The 16,319-nt window shown below is 34.4% G+C and overlaps 1 protein-coding gene across 1 annotated transcript in view; it reads left to right on the forward strand.

Moving 5' to 3' along the window:
* Window positions 1–15,759, forward strand: part of LOC106471446 — a 23,646-nt gene extending 7,887 nt beyond the window's left edge. Inside the window, exons 2-4 of the mRNA XM_022400057.1 lie at window positions 2,233–2,466; window positions 4,829–4,948; window positions 14,267–15,759. Coding sequence (XP_022255765.1) covers window positions 2,233–2,466; window positions 4,829–4,948; window positions 14,267–14,458 — 546 coding nt within the window. The 3' untranslated portion in view covers window positions 14,459–15,759. The remainder of the gene's footprint in view (window positions 1–2,232; window positions 2,467–4,828; window positions 4,949–14,266) is intronic.
* Window positions 15,760–16,319: the final 560 nt, after the last annotated feature.

The following is a 16,319-nucleotide window of genomic DNA, read 5'->3' on the forward strand; positions in this document are numbered from 1 at the left end:
CTACATCCCATAACCACAAGTTGCCTTGGTTTTGGTCACCGGTTCCTCGTCTTCTTGCTCTGGATATCGATGTTTTCAGTCAAAATTGGATCTACACATTTGTCTATTCTCCCATTTTTCTTCTTCTCCAAGTGATTTTGTCCACGTGGATGTTAGTTCCCAGTGGCATGGGTTTTAGTTGTAGTTGACTTGCCGTGTACGGTCCATCGCACCCTAGCCACTCCACATCTAGGGGCCAATCCTTTTCATTTTACACAGTTGTATAATTTCTGGGATTGAGTTTCATAAATGTTTCAAGGTTTGGATCACTTTTCGGCTTTCTCTCCCAATTGGATGTGCTCCTCTGTTTTCTGCCCATGTATACGAAATCTTTCTATTATGGGCGAAGAGTATACCTGGTGTGATTCCCCACATCACATCTTATAATCTGACTGTCTCATCTTAGTGAGTGTCCTTCGGATGCTTTAGAGGGTGCCTCTTTTTTTCTCTCGCACTGGTCCCTCCACCTGTTCAATGTGGGATTCTAGCTATTTATGTGAGAGGAGGTAAGGTATTGTATTTAAAGTTATAATTTTCCTATACTGAAAATGTATTTCCAATGGGTACTTACCACCTCCCACCCTTCCTCCCCACTGATAACTTGTGCTTCTATCTTCTGCCAAAAGTTGAAGTGATAGTTTGGTAGAATTGAATAGAGGGAGTCACATACATTATGAGAGTAGGTCACACTCGTATTGGTGAGGGTTGAGGCATGATGATTTGCATGAGAGACGCATTGGAATCAGTCTATTCCAATGGAGGGGGAGATAAAAGACTTGTGGCATGCATATAATTTTTTTCCATATAGAGGGAAGCACTGAACAAGAATAGCTATTTATATGAAAGGAGGTAAGTACCTATCGAAAATACATTTTCAGTGTAGGAAAATTATAACTTCAGGACTGCTACCAGCAACAACATTCTTCTTCTGTAAAATTAACTGCATCATAATTATTTCATGAAATGAATGTTAATTAATATGTGATATTCAACATATTATATGTATAAATCTTCTGTGTCATGTTTTTTTTCAAATATTTTAGAATATCAAAACACATATGCTTAAAACACTGTTTTTACTTTAATTATTTCACAAAGTTAAAAGATGTTTGATTTGGAAGGAAACTGGTGTATCTAGGCTGGCCACAAGCTCTTGGATCAACAAAGTCTACAGTTTCTCACTGCTGATGACAATCCTATACTAAGAAAAAAGATTTCTGTTCTTCAAAGCTGGTGCCTTGGCAAGCAATCAAATTAGTTAAAGCTGTGTTCTTGCTAACCCCATTTCCTAATACTTAGCCTGGGTATGTCATGCAGCTCAAATAGGGAACACAACACTAGCATGGAACCTGTAGATGAAACAGTTTTGTTAATCAAAATTAGAGTAACCATGTGTAGGCAGAATCTTGCAATATAATTGACTGAAGTACTTGTATCATGGGTGTATTGATACTCCACAGTAAAAATGTGTGACTCTTCCTTCTGAAATATGTCCTAGCAATTTTTTTTCCAATTCCTTCTAAATTTTACCAGTAAAAGTGTAACATTAATCAGAAATTTGCCAGATTACTAGATTTAATGCAAGCCCTGAATAGTGATATTTCCAGATCCATAATTGGTTTATGGTCACTGGTATTGACAAAGAGTGCCATGTACTTACATATATCAGACTTTTAAATTTTACATCACTTTTTTTGTTTTATTCCCCTGGAGGGTTTTTTAAACATTCTAATCAACACAACTCATGTTAAAGTTTTCAGTAGGTCAAGCATAGCCTTGTGGTTAGGATATTCAGACTAAATCTGAGGATTTATGGTTTGTGGCCTCTTGTCAAAAGAATGCCCTCAACACTTTTGAACAGTATGCTGTAAGAGGGATGGCAAAATTCTACTATTAAGCTGTTGACTAGTTGCTTACCTTTTGAATATCATTTCAAAATTAGGGAAACAATTTTAATTGTTTTAATAATCTAATATAGATGTGCAGCAAAAATATTAATGTTGCATATTATTAGTGAAAATTAGTTGTTTTTTTTACCAGTATACTTTCAATTATTTTTATTTATTCTAGTAATCATTGCATAGGTACATAAGATAGTTGTACAAAAGCAAGTGGAACTGTTTTTCTTCTTGATTGTTTTTAGTCTGCTTGTGTAATGTAATTTATTATTAAATAACATTGTTTTTTTTTAAGATATTTCAGGCAGCCATTTCAGGAAATGTTACATTAGGAATTTCAACACAGAGCAAGGAGAGCAGCAGCAGTAGTAACACTGTGATCATGCAAGACAAGAGGAGATATTTGAATGAAATTCTTCTTCCAAAATGGGAAAGAACGTTGGTAAAAACTACTTTTAAAAGAAAATATTATCCAAGAGAATGTGCAAGGCTGTTGCATCTAAGATTAAAGAAAGAAAAAAAAAAGTTGGTGAGTACTTTGAAAATCTCAAATAAATTGATGCCTATGTTGCAGTTGAAAAACTGAATTTCATCATTCCATTACTAGAATATATTTTTATTTGGTTATATTTAGATAAATTTGCCAACATTTTTGTGCAGGTGTTCTTTATTTGGTTAGTTAATATCATTGTGAGGAGGATTTTAAAGGTCAAAAACTAATACTCCATCTTAGTAAAAGTTTACATACCACAGTGGTCACTAATACTCATTTCACAGTATTTCTTATCATTTCTCCTTTGGAGTATGGGTCATTCTCAGGTTGAAGGGTGGTACAGAAGACTGTGTAAATTAGTATGAACCAGGTGTTTATCTGTCTGGATTATCTATAAGAGGAATGATCATTGATGTAGGTTACCTAGGATTGTGGAACATTGCCCTAGGAACCTTCTTTCTAACCTAACAATACAGTTCTATTTTGTGATATTTTTCTGAAGAGTAATTTAATTACACCATTATTTTTGCTTCAATCTTCATCACATGTAAAATTTTCTTTCTGCATTTGAAACAGCCAGTGAAGTTCTATATAATGTACTTAGAAGTTAGCCAGCAGTCACAGAAAACCTGCAGCAAAATATTCTATGTGTAAGTGTATAGAAGAAAAGTTTTTGTTCTTGAGTTTGCTTTTGCTGTCTTGTTCAATTTGTTTTTGCATAGAACACTTCCTGTACTTGTACTGCAGATATTACTACTTACCTATATCACATGAGTACACCTGAACATTATACATACTTGATATGAAAGCTTATACAATACAATTGTGGTATGTGCCCATTTGTGGTGAGAAATTTTAATTTCAATTTTGCTAAAGCTAAAAGCATGCTCCCTGTTTAGTTTTATCATTATTTACGTATACATTTTTTGTTATTTTCATAAAATCTTAAATTTTTTTAATGTTAGGATATTAAAAAGTAGGGATTGAAAATTATTTTAAAATCTGTCCAACTAGTATCACTTTACTTGTTTGTTTACTTTTTATTGCAGCATTTATTTTGTTTTGGATACTTCTTATAACAATTCTACAAATAACCAATGATTCCTATTTCCCATTAAAATTTTATTTTATTTTTCTATTTATTTGTTCAGTTTTTATATGTCCATGGAATGGATACAACATCTATAAACTTTCAGCATAGCCATATTCCTGATAGCTATACCTTTTACAATAATTAAAACCACAATCACAAATTTATAAAATATAATACTTATTTTAGCCTACAGATAAGTGTATAAAGCTGCCAAAGTAGGGATTAGATTTTATAAATTTGTGATTGTGGTTTTAATTCTTGTTTCATTACTTTTTGTAGCAGGATCTCTACTTCATTTTAAAATTCATAATTTGTTAATACTCTTGCTTATTTACTTTTTATGTTATACCACTATAAAGTATATACTTTACCTTTAAAAACTGTTCCATGTCTATCTATTGATATGTAGTGCCATCTGTTGGTTTGAATTGAGTTGAAAAGATATTTAAGTACGTGCATGAATTGCTTACCATTTTTAAAAAATCTGTATATATTTATTGGAATATTAAGTCAAGTAAGCTGGAGAAATCTTGTAGTGATAGTCCGAGCTGTCTAGGGGCTATCCCCACTGATATGATTAGATAGGTAGGTAGTAGATGAAAAAGTTGCTGTTTTAGAAATTTTTGAATTGTTATACTGGAAATGATAGCGACATTTTTAGCATATTATTAGTATATATATAGGATGGTTTTTTGACAACGTGAATTATTTGGTAACCTTGTCGATCCATCAGGACCATTTTCACTCTGTATAATGCTCTGAATATATTTCATTTCAGGTTTTGGTTTTATTATTTTAGAGAATATGGCAGTCTACTAGAAAAGTTGCAAAGATTAGTTATCAATGTCATGCTAGGTTTTAAACTTTTAGTTCAACTATGAGGAAAGGATGATGTAATTACCATATAATATAAGTTGACCTAAAGTGATTGTTTAAAAAAAGGTTACTTCTACTTGTGTATTCATCAAAATGTCTTTTGCACAACTAGGTTTTAAATTTTTTTATGTTCTTTTTTTTGTTTTTACACAAAATGGCTATGGTACAAACTGATGTGAAAGTCAAAAATTGTTTTCTGGCTTGCAAAAATTATCACCTAAATAGTTAGTAGATCACAGTATCTTGACCATAAAAATAATTTTGAAATGAACTATATTCTGTATGACTGATATGGTTTCACAGACTAGCTTGAAAAATTTATTTCAGTACCCAATGCATACGTTTAATATCAATTTACAATAGTTAATTTTAGAGTAAAGACTCGTGTGTTTGAATTTATATCAAAAGATTATTTTTCTTTTGTTACAGTTAGTGAAAGAAGCAATTGAGAATGGTGCTCTTTTGAGTTCTTTGCCCTCTGAAAGCTTTCCAGATTCTGTAAAGGACACAATACGAACTACAGCTGAGAATTTGAACTCTTTCACAATGGTAAGCGTATTTGTTATCCAGTTGTTTACCAATGATTTAATACAATGTGCAGAGTTTGCTTTAGCTAGATATTGATTCATCATGAGCTAAGATTTAAAACTTTTATATATGTTTGAATCCTATGTGTAAAGGTGTGGGTCAAAGCGGGCATGTCACAACTTTTACAGTTACTTCTGATACAATACTGTACCTCCGCTCACATAATAGCTTTTCTCATTCAGTGCTGCCCTCTATATGCACAGATGTTTTTGCTTGCCACTAGCCTTGGTACTCCCACCTACCCCATGTGTGCAACATGGTACAGCTGCATTGTAGCATACAAATAAGCATCCAACAACCCTCCATCAATAGGAGTGCGACACACCCTCCTGGCACAGCTGGCTTCCTCTCCACTGTAGAACCCAATCTTACTACTAGATTTAGCACTGTAGCATAAAGATGTGTTCAAATTTCGCTCATGTTTGATTTTTTTCAATTTATTTAACAACTTGGTTGTTTCACATTTGTTTGTTTTTACTACAGTTTAACCTGAGTTACTGTAGGTTGTTATATTTGTTTCCACTTGCAGTTCAATTCTGAATTCTGAATTTCAAATCACTAATACTACTACCACAGTAGTTAACACTATTTTTACAACTCAATCTGCAGTTTCTCAGGCTTCAGGCTGATGAGGTCTCAGTCTTAGTACATCGTGAATTGGAGTCCATTATGCGGCCTGTGGTGTTTCTGGATCCCAGACCAGATATTCCCTTTCCCGGTGAACCTGGACAAGATGATGATAATTTGGATAGCCTCTTTCCACCTCCTTTCTTTGTTATGCAATTCTGTCTTCCACCTGTGGACTCCTCCAGACTATCTTCAGTCTTTCTGGAGATGGTGTCACAGTTGTGTTACCTTGTATCTGTGTCTCCTGTGTCAGATGGCTCCACTCCTTTCCTTTGCATTTTAACCCTTCCTCTGACTACCTGATTTTCTTTCCCTCTCCAGATATTGAGATCCATGCTGAACAGTTTTATCATTGTGCAGATTTTCAAACCTTAGAGTCTTTGATCCAGGTTTGTGATTCGGATCCTGAAACTTCTATGAGATTTACCCATGCCAAATTTTCCTGCCTTTGTTTGTCCCTCTCCTCAAACTATCTCTTGTCCGAGGCTGTCCACCACTCCCCCCTCGGTGTGGTTGTTATAAGATACTTGTTTGTCTTCCTCAGTCCTTTCCCTCCAAACATGGCTTCTTTGTTGTTGGGATCTCCTGGATAGGGACATGCTGTTAGATATGGGACCTCCATATGGCCCAAGTTTTATGTAGAACGATTTTTGGATATCTTCCTGACTCATTGGAGTCCAGGGTGGAGGCTGCTTGTCAACACTCCTCAGTTATGTCCTGGCATCCTGTTATATATGTTTCCTGTCTTAACCTTTTTATCAATCTCCCTCATCTCACCGTAGAGTCCCTCCTTACACTTTGGTTGGCATTTACTACAGTTCGTTGCAGATGTGTACTTTCACTTGCATATTTTTCCAATATCCAGATGTTACCTTCAGTTTGTCCATAAGGATCGAGTTTATCAATTTGTGCTTTGCTGTTTGTTCTGGTGTCTGCACTTTACATATTCTGTCAAATTGTCAGGACCTTTGCTTGACTTATTCATTCTCACGATATACAGTTTCACCATTACATGGACAACTGGCTGCTAATAGCTCTTTCTCATCAGACAACTCATGAGCACACCCAGTTGCTTCTTCAAGATGTGGCTCAGGTGACTTGGCTTGTCAAGATGAAGAAGTACTTTCTTTTTCTGATCCAATACCTTATCCACTTGGGGGTGTTTTTCAACTCTTGTCTCATTTGGGCCCAGCCTTCTCCTCTTCATTTGTGGGCAATAGAGCTATTAGTTCTGAAAGCTTGATCTTTTTCTTCTTTTACTGCATGAGAGGTTCTATGTCTTTTGGGGACTTGGGCTTTCATGGATGCCCTCATTCCTTTAGCTTGTGCTCACATGCACACCCTTCAATGGGTGTTGCATGATCAGTGGAATCTTGGTTGGGATCCCCTAGATCCTACCTCACTGTATGTCGATTTAGCCTGGTGGCTTGACAGAGACAACACCACAATGGGTTTTCCTCTTCCTCCTCTCCATCCAGAATTGCATCTTTTTATGGATACATCTCTGAGAAGTTGGGGAGTGTTTCTGGATACACAGGAAATAGCATGCTATAGGTCTTCAGTCGAATCAGCTATGCACATCAATATACTGGAGCATCTTGCCATTCTTTGGGCTCTAGATCATTTCCTGCCTCTAATTCAAGGCAAAGTAGTCATGATCCATTCCAACAAATCAACCTTTGTCTCTTATATTCATCAGCAATGGGAGTACTCATTCACATTTGCTTTGTTTCCAGATGTTAGAAGTCCTCTTTTGAGCTCATTCGCATTGCCATATGCCTACTGGTGTGTCATGATCCAGGTGCTTTGCATCTTATTGCAGATCAATTGTCTCTTCCCGACAAGGTTCTCCCCACAGAGTAGTCCCTTGATTTTTAGATTTTTTGGTGGTTATGTGACCAGAAGGATATTCCTCTATTCCTCTTCTGGATGCATTTACCATCCATCTCTGTGCCAAGTTATCCATTTTATGGTCCCCAATCCCACATCCTTTGGCTCTGGTGGTGGACACCTTCAGTCAGGATTGGTCACACCTTTACCTGTATGCCTATTCACCTATCCATCTCCTTCCCTGAGTTTATCCATTATCCAGTCCATTCTGTGTCAGGTATTTCTCATTGCACCTTTTTGGCCTGCTCAGCCTTGGTTTCTTGTTTTTACCCACCTTCATTCAGCACATTCTTTACCATTTCCGCTATCCCTCTCTCTCCTTTGACAACCTCAGTTGCTGGTTTATCATCCCAACGTTATAACACTCTGGCTTAACATGTGGCATTCATCTGGTCCCTTGAGAGGCAGTCTGGACTCTCCACTCAGGTAGCTTCTGTTCTTTCCCATTCTGTCCATCCTTCCTCATTATTGGCGTATGAGAGAAAATGGTGTGTTTTTTCCATTGGTCTCTTCACTATGGTTGCCTCCCTTCCCATTCTACTGTTCCTCATGTGTCTGAATTTTTTACCTGACTATTCAGTAATGATTTTTCTGTGTCTCTTATTGCTGGCTATCAAGCAGCCTTGTCCAATACCTTCTGTTTCTCCCATTCCCATCAAGTGTTTTCCTCTCTGGTCCTTTCCCATTCTGTCTGTCCTTCCTGTTATTGGTGTATTAGAGAAAATGGCACGTTTTTTTGCCTGGTAGTATCTTCATCATGGTTACCTCCTTTCCCATTTTACTGTTCCTCATGTGTTTGAATTTTTTACCTGACTGTTTAATTATGATTTCTCTTTGTCTATCATTGCTGTCCATCAAGCAGCCTTCTCCAATACCTTCTGTCTCTCCCTTCCCATCAAGTGTTTTCCTCTCTGGTCCTCTCCCTTTTGTTTCATTCCTTTCCTCTCCTTCGTCCTCCTTGTCCTATGCACCTTCCTCATTGGAACCTCACTATTGTTCTCCATGCACATACCCAACCTCCTTTCAAACCCTTGGTCACCTGTTCCTTGTACCATTTGTCCCTCGAGACATATTTTTTGCCTGTTTTGCCTGTGGTTGTTGTAGGTCGGATGTTTTCACCCTTGGCATATCATGCGTTCTCCTGTATCCAGATTGCAGCTTTTTTCCTAAACATCAGCAGCTTGTGAAGGTGACATCACATTCACCCCTATTTTCCTACCTTCCATTTCCCATTTGTATTCCTGCTCCAATCTGGATTGTCTACTCTATCCTGTTTGTGCTTTCTGATGTTATATTGTCTGCATGGCTTCTTTCCATGGTTCTCATTCCCATTTGTTTATCCATTGAAACCCTTCCTCTCTTGGTAATATTTCCTCTACCCCCCTTAAGGAATGGATTTTCCAGCTTATCAGATTGGCTTATTCTTTCTTGTTTTCCAATTCCCAATGTCTTTTCCATGTGTTCGCTCATTGGATCAGGCACCACTCCATTTACCTGGCTGCCCATTTCCGTCATCCATTTGAGAAAATCATTCAGATTAGTGTGTACACCACACCTAACACATTCGTCTTCCGTTACCTTAATCATGTGGCCATCTCCTTCTCATGTGGATACTGCATAATGCCTGTTGCCATTCTTGATATTTCAGTTCAACTGTGAGTGGGTAAGTTTATATTTCTTTATTTCTCTTTCAAGGTCACTAATTTACATGTTGGATCCCACTCTGTGGTGAGTGGTGCCTGTCCAGGTATACTAATCCATAAATCCATATTGTATGGCCTTTCTGGTCTTTAACACCCATTGTTGAGATTGGGTGTTCCACAAGACCATTAGTAGGTTTATCCTCGTGGTGTTTTGTGTCATAACTATGTCTGTCCTAGAGTGGAGTATGGAAGTCATTGCCACTTACTAGCTCCTAACTGCTGTGGTGATGGACCATGATGTCATCCTCCTGAGTGTACTCAATCCCATTCAATTGAGAGTAGGGAGGTGGTGTTCTGTCAGTGTAGATGGTGTGAACCATTCTCCTACTGCAGACCAGACGAAAAATACCCAATGCTGCCTGGTTATGGATTGGAGATGATCCACCAAACTGCTGTTCACCCTCTCTGGCTGGGTTCCCAAGTGGTCTGGTTTTGGATTAGAGCTGGATCAACCAACACAAGTCCTCATACATGTGGCTGGTAGGGAGACTTGATCATACTGTGGACTAGATGATAAATTCCCAATGCCACCTGGTTTTGGATTTGAGTGAACCACCAATGTTGCATTCCTCCTTCCTACTATTGCCTAAATATCGGTTTTCTAAGTGGTTGGTTTTGGTTGTGTACTGGGTCTGCATATGGGCCTTGACTGGGTTGGCAGGATAAAATTCATTTTCCCTTCTGCTTCCTTGTCTTGAGGTGAAAATAGTAGGAACCTTCCTCTTACTGCGGACCGGACGATAAGTACCCAATACCACCTGGTTTTGGACTGGAATTGACCCACCAATTACAGTCTGATGTGCCCTAGCCACTGTACACCATTTGGCATGTCCAGTCTAGTATTGGATGTACTTCCTTTAGACCCCAATTAGCGTCACGTATTTTCACAATGGGCAAAGAATATACCTGCTTCAGATGTGGTACAGTCTCCCACAAGTGTGTTACTCTACAGGGTGATATCACACTCCATAGACTCTTCTTCAGACACATTCTGAAGGGTGCTCAACTAAGTAAATTTTGCACCAGTCCCACCACCATTTTAAATATGGGATTCTAGCTATTATATGAGGTAAGGTATCATGTTGGAAGTTATAATTTTTCTAAGCTGAAAATATATTTTCAATACATACTTACCCCCTTCTCACATATTCCACCTTTCTTCCCCACTTCTGGTGCTTCTATGTTGCCTAATCTATAAGTGAAGATTGTATTCTACAGTATAGAGGGAGCCACCTGTGCCAAAAGGGTGTGTTGATGGAGGGTTGTTGCATGCTTATTTGCATGCTACACTGCAGCTGTACCACATTAAACATGTTAGGTAGGTTGGAGTACTAAGGCTAGTGGCAAGGGAAAAAAAATTGTGAATATAGATTGCAGCACTGAACAAGAAAAGCTATTATGTGAACGGAAGTAAGTATCTATGGAAATACATTTTCAGTGTAGGAAAATTATAGCATTCAAAAATTAATTGAACAACTTTATTATTAATGTACATTAATGAACTTGGCATCAAAATGTAGTTTATAATTAATATTTTAATATTATATAAGTTTGGATTTCATAATTTAGTAGTAAATATTTCTATCACATGATGCCTTTCTGCTCTGAATTCTATGTGTTACGTTTCCTTTCTATGGGTTTCAGAATGTTCACCAATTAGATACACCAACTATAATTATTGAAATAAGAACCTCGCTCACTCTTTAGTTTCTAAGATATCAGTAGATTTGTTACGCCTACCATAGAAGTTCCTCCCAACTCTTCATGCTTTTGAAATTACTTATTTTCTCACATTTATTTGTCAATGGTACATGATTATAACTAATAGAAAGACCATTTTGTGAAGTCTGTAATTATGTTAATCTATTTTTGTACAAGTCACTATTTCCCAAGTAAACTTTATTGAGTGAAGACCAAAGTCAGTGCTCTGGTAATTAATGAAAAGTTTATAAACCTCTTTATAGGTCAGTTAGAAAAGTTATAGTTGTTTTGTGGCATACTATTTTACTATTTGAATTATTGTTTGTGTTTTAAAATGAATATTTGAAAGCTGCATAAATTTTTTTTGGACAACCAACTTAATGCAAAAAACTTATAGTTAGTAAAGACGGATCCTAAAATAAGTGCTAAACTTCTTATTCTTTATTTATTGACATTTTTTGAACAAAGCAATTAAAATGTAAAAAATTAAAAACTTATTAGGTTACATAAGAAAACTTAATGAAGAAAAAAAATATTTTTAACTCAAGGAACAGGTGAAGAACATGCATTTAGATGTGTGATGTAACCTGAAATTTTATTTACTCTAAACTCTTTGCACTCCTGCTAGATGATTTATTGCTATTTATAGTAGTTAAGAAAAGTTCAGAGAGCAATAATGCAATAGAATTAAAAGAAATGGATGCAAACTGTTAAAAATCTAAGATTGTTTAGGGTAAGTAATTGTAATTATCTGGTTTGTTTGAATTGTATTTTCCACAAAGCTACTCAAGGGCTATCTGCACTAACCATCCTTAATTTAGCAGTGATAGACTAAAGGGAGGTTACTTTTTTACCAATGATAGTGGGATTGACCATCACCTTATAAACATCCCCATGGCTGAAAGGGCAAGCATGTTCAGTGACGGGGATTCAAACTTGCAACCAGCAGATAGCAAGTCAAGTGCCCTAATGACCAGGCTATGTAATTTTCTGTTACAATCTCCAATCATTCTAGAAAAAAAAACTAATTTTGATTTTTTTGTGGCTTTACAAGGTCAATCAAATAGACTTGAGTCCAGGTAGTGTTAAGGTAGAGAAAGTAACAGATAAGATACAAGGTTTTGCTGAAAATAACTGATATTAACTTAGGAGGTTCTAGAGGTTATGTAAATGAAGTATGAAGAATGTAAGATGAAAAAAAAGGTTTTTTCATTATGACATGAAAATCACCTTTCACTCAAACTAGTCAAAGTCTGAGTCAGACTGACTAAACTGAAGTAAATTCAGAGATTAATCATGTTTAAAATATACTTTTAATGTTTACCAAAAGCTTACCAAATTTTATAATTAACATTCTCCAATATGGGCTCAGTCCAATGGGCTAACCCTGTGCACTTAGGGTTAAACTAATAAATCATATTAGGATAAATTCACAATGACCAGAACTGATAAGAATTAAAAAATAACAATAATAATTTTCGTTTTTTAATACAGTGCCATCTTTGACATATTACAGTAGTCTGTATGATCATGTAAGTCTAATTATTAATTAGTTACTTTTATTACTGTCCTCTGGTGAGACAACGGTCTACAGATTTACTATGTTAAAATCAGGGGTTGATTCCCCTCAATGGACACAGCAGGTAACCCAATGTGACTTTGCTATAAAAAAAACAATGCTTACATACTTTCATTACTAGATACTAATTACTTATTAGTTTATATATTTGTAATTAATATCTAATAATGAAAAAGTAATTAATAATTAAGACAGTGAGTGTTGGTTAATAACTATAACAACAATAATAATATCCAGTTGCCACAACCTTACAATAAGTTCTTAATATAATGCTATATTTCATCAATCTTTGATTTGTTAATAAGCAATAACGTTTGTAGTTCATGTTTCAAGTTTAATTACATACTGAACTTTTGTTTTTTTGTTTCAAAGGTGCTTTGAGTTATGGAGAGGCGATTTTAAACTGACAAATAAAATTGTGACATGGGAATTACTAAATGCACTTTGTAATATGTTTGTGTGTGTAAATGATGCTGAAGTAAAACAGAATATCTTGTAAAATATAATCATAAACCAAAATTAAGTATTACTTTTAAATTGTAGGAGACACACAGATTAGGAAACATAATCTTTTGAAATGTTTTTTAACTTTCCAAGTGCTGACTGGAATACTAAGCTTGTATTTATATTTAGGTTAAGACAATCAAAAAGTCTATTATAATAATACTCAATTTTTTTGTCTGTCCTGAAATATGCATTCACCTTACTACCTAAATGCACGTGTTGTGCACTTCCTATCAGCTGATGTAAACAAAAGGCAGATATAAATATACATCACTAAACATTTTGTACAACAAAATATAAAGATCATTATCAAAGTTTTTAAAAAGGTTTAATGTTAGGTTGTAGAATAACATTATAAGTTTATTAATTGATTGTATTAAGCATGGTAAAGTTTAGCCCTAACTAAACTAAAGCAAAAAAATGTTGACAAGTTACAGTTTTAATTTATCTCTTTATCGAATATAGGCTGTACTTACTTAAGACAGGTGGACTTATAGATTTTGGTGTTTGCAATTATAATTCTTTTGTATTACTCTAGAAATCCTGTATATAAAGAAGTACTATTGCAATAATGTTACTAATTTGACTCTATTAGTGTAGAATTATTTTATTCAACCATTTGTTTTGACTATAAGCCTTTATCAAAGACTATTCTATATACAAAAGAATAATGGAAAGCAGAACGTTCCAAATAAAAACACAAGAATGTGCAACAATGAGATGATGTAATGTGTTGACAATATAAAACACTACTTTTGGAAGACCAAGACATTACAATATATATATAATACACATTTATTTTTCATTGGCAAGAACAATTACATTTTTAAAATACTAAAGTCACTACACATATCACTGATAATGGATATTGTAGGACAGTCAAAACATCATTGTATGAAAAAAAAGTATATTTCCTGTCAGTAAAAGAGTAGTCTCACTCATATATGTATGTATGAGAGAGTAAATAAGTTATTTGGGGTAGTATACTGAAAATATATCCAAACCTATCTAACCCTCATATAATGAAAAAGAAAGAATATATAGACATATAGAGAGAAAGATAGTAAGAAAATGATAATTTAATTTTAACTAGAGTAGTTATAAGATAGAAAAAAGGTAAAAATAAATTACAGAAAATGTTGGTTAAAATAATATTATAAGACAAGAACAGCCAGCAACATAATAAATAAATAAATATATATGTATTTATATTTTTTTTTATGAGATTAAATCTTTAAATCTTTCTTTTTGTGCCTGTCTTTCCTTTTTTTTTAGGGTGTCCAGAGCAAGATAGACAAAGTTGATCGCCTTCTTAGGTCAAAGCAAATTTTGGACAAGATAAAAACTTGCAAGACCAATGCAGTTGTGTTTGAGGAGAATAGAACAAGTAATTCACAAACACTGTCATCTATTATGAGAAGAGAGCAATTAATTGTTAGAGGTTTTCAACCTCTCTTCCAACAGTAATTTTTATTCAATATTTCATTGAAAATAACTTTTCTTTTGTTTAATTCCAGAAAATTGCTAAAGATGACAAATTATCTGAACTTTACTTATTTGGTGAAAAATGTGGCAAACTTGAATGTTAAAATGAAAAATTTTGAGAATTAAACTTCAAAAATGTTAACTCATCATTTTCATTTTGTGATAGTAACCAAACATTATTTTAACAGACTTCCTCACCTAATATTAATAAAGTTTCAATGGGCAGCATTCTCTGTCATCAACATGTATGGGTTGATATTACCTTGGAACTAGAGCACTAAACTGGCAAGGAAGTTTTTTCCCTAATATTGTTCAATATGTCTAATATGAAAAAAAAAATTGCAGCTTTTGTAAATAAACAACTTCTCAAATATTATAAGATACTTGTGCATCAATAATTAATAAAGAGGATCAAAACTCTTTGTTTTATTGAAAAAACTTTTGAATTTGTATATTTACTATCTATGGAAAATGTGTAAATACAAAGAACTGTATATTATTAATTGATAATGTTTGACTTATTATAGGACATGATTAAAGATTATTTTGAGACCATTCTCATGTGAATGCCCAAATTCAGAAATTTAAGGTTACCCCAAGATCATCCAAAATAAGGATAATTAAACAAATCCATTTTATGTATGTTTTGAAATTTAGTTATTTCTGAAAATTACATTATAAAACCTTGTTTTTAATTTTATGTTTAGCAATGAATATATATATTAAAACTGTATGAAATTTCCATCTGTGCAGCACATTTGTCTAACTCTATAGTGAAAGTGAAGTGTAGTTGATTTTGGATTTGCCATTAATGATGTTAAGGGAAAGATATCCCTTTTCATTTGTTAATGAGAGAATGATGACATGTTGGTTGGGAGTTGAGGTTACAGGGGTTTGTATGACTTGTATGTTTCTTTGGTTTAGTATAGCAGGAAACAAGAAAAAAGTGAATGACGAAGGGAAGGAAGACAGTGGTTTGGTTTCCTTCAGATTGGAGGCCTTTTTGTGTCTTTGGTTTGGTTAAATTTCTAATAATGTAAACTTGAAACATGCATTATAAAGTAACTTAGGATGAACACACTTACACTGAATAAAATTATCCAGCTGAGCTTTAATTCTAAATCAAAATGCATATTTTAATAAATCATAACTGTACATATTGCACTTTATTGATTAATTAAATCCCAAACACATATTGCATTTTTTTGATTAATTAAATCCCAAACTTAAGTGTCTTTATTAGTTGGGTCTTTTTTGTTGTTTTGCTGTCAGATTTTTGTGTGTGTGTGTATTATTTCATGTATTATTATTTTATTCTTTTATAACTTGAACCAGTATATGGTAATATTTTTTGTTAAGCCTAAAAGTATTCAGAAGTGCAAGTTTTGTGAACAATAAAGGTTTAAATTGCTATTTTTGAAGTGGTTGTGTTAAATTATTGAAACAGATGAAATTAAATTTGTTAAGTGCTCTGAAGTGTTTAATAGAATAATCAATCGAAGGACATGTACAGATATATTTATATACTAAATTGGAAGACATTGCAAAGTTAAAACCAGAACTAGAATTTCCCATGACAAATTTCATCTTCACATTGAGACAAGCTATTATTGGTTGTTAGGACCTATCAGATGATGTTTGAAGATATCATGTCTCTGAATTATGATAGGGCAAATTGTAGGATAGAGAAAAGATACTATTGTTCCAATACACAGAGAGCTATTTTCCTATTGAAGTCATGCTATCTGCCTGAGAGACTTGCATGCCACTAGCCTTGTGAAAACTTCCACCTAAAATTTACAAAAAAACATGTGAATTGGATCTACTGCATTATGATGTATCA

The sequence above is a fragment of the Limulus polyphemus genome, unplaced genomic scaffold (assembly GCF_000517525.1).
Source record: "Limulus polyphemus unplaced genomic scaffold, Limulus_polyphemus-2.1.2 Scaffold4630, whole genome shotgun sequence".
NCBI lineage: Eukaryota > Metazoa > Arthropoda > Merostomata > Xiphosura > Limulidae > Limulus > Limulus polyphemus.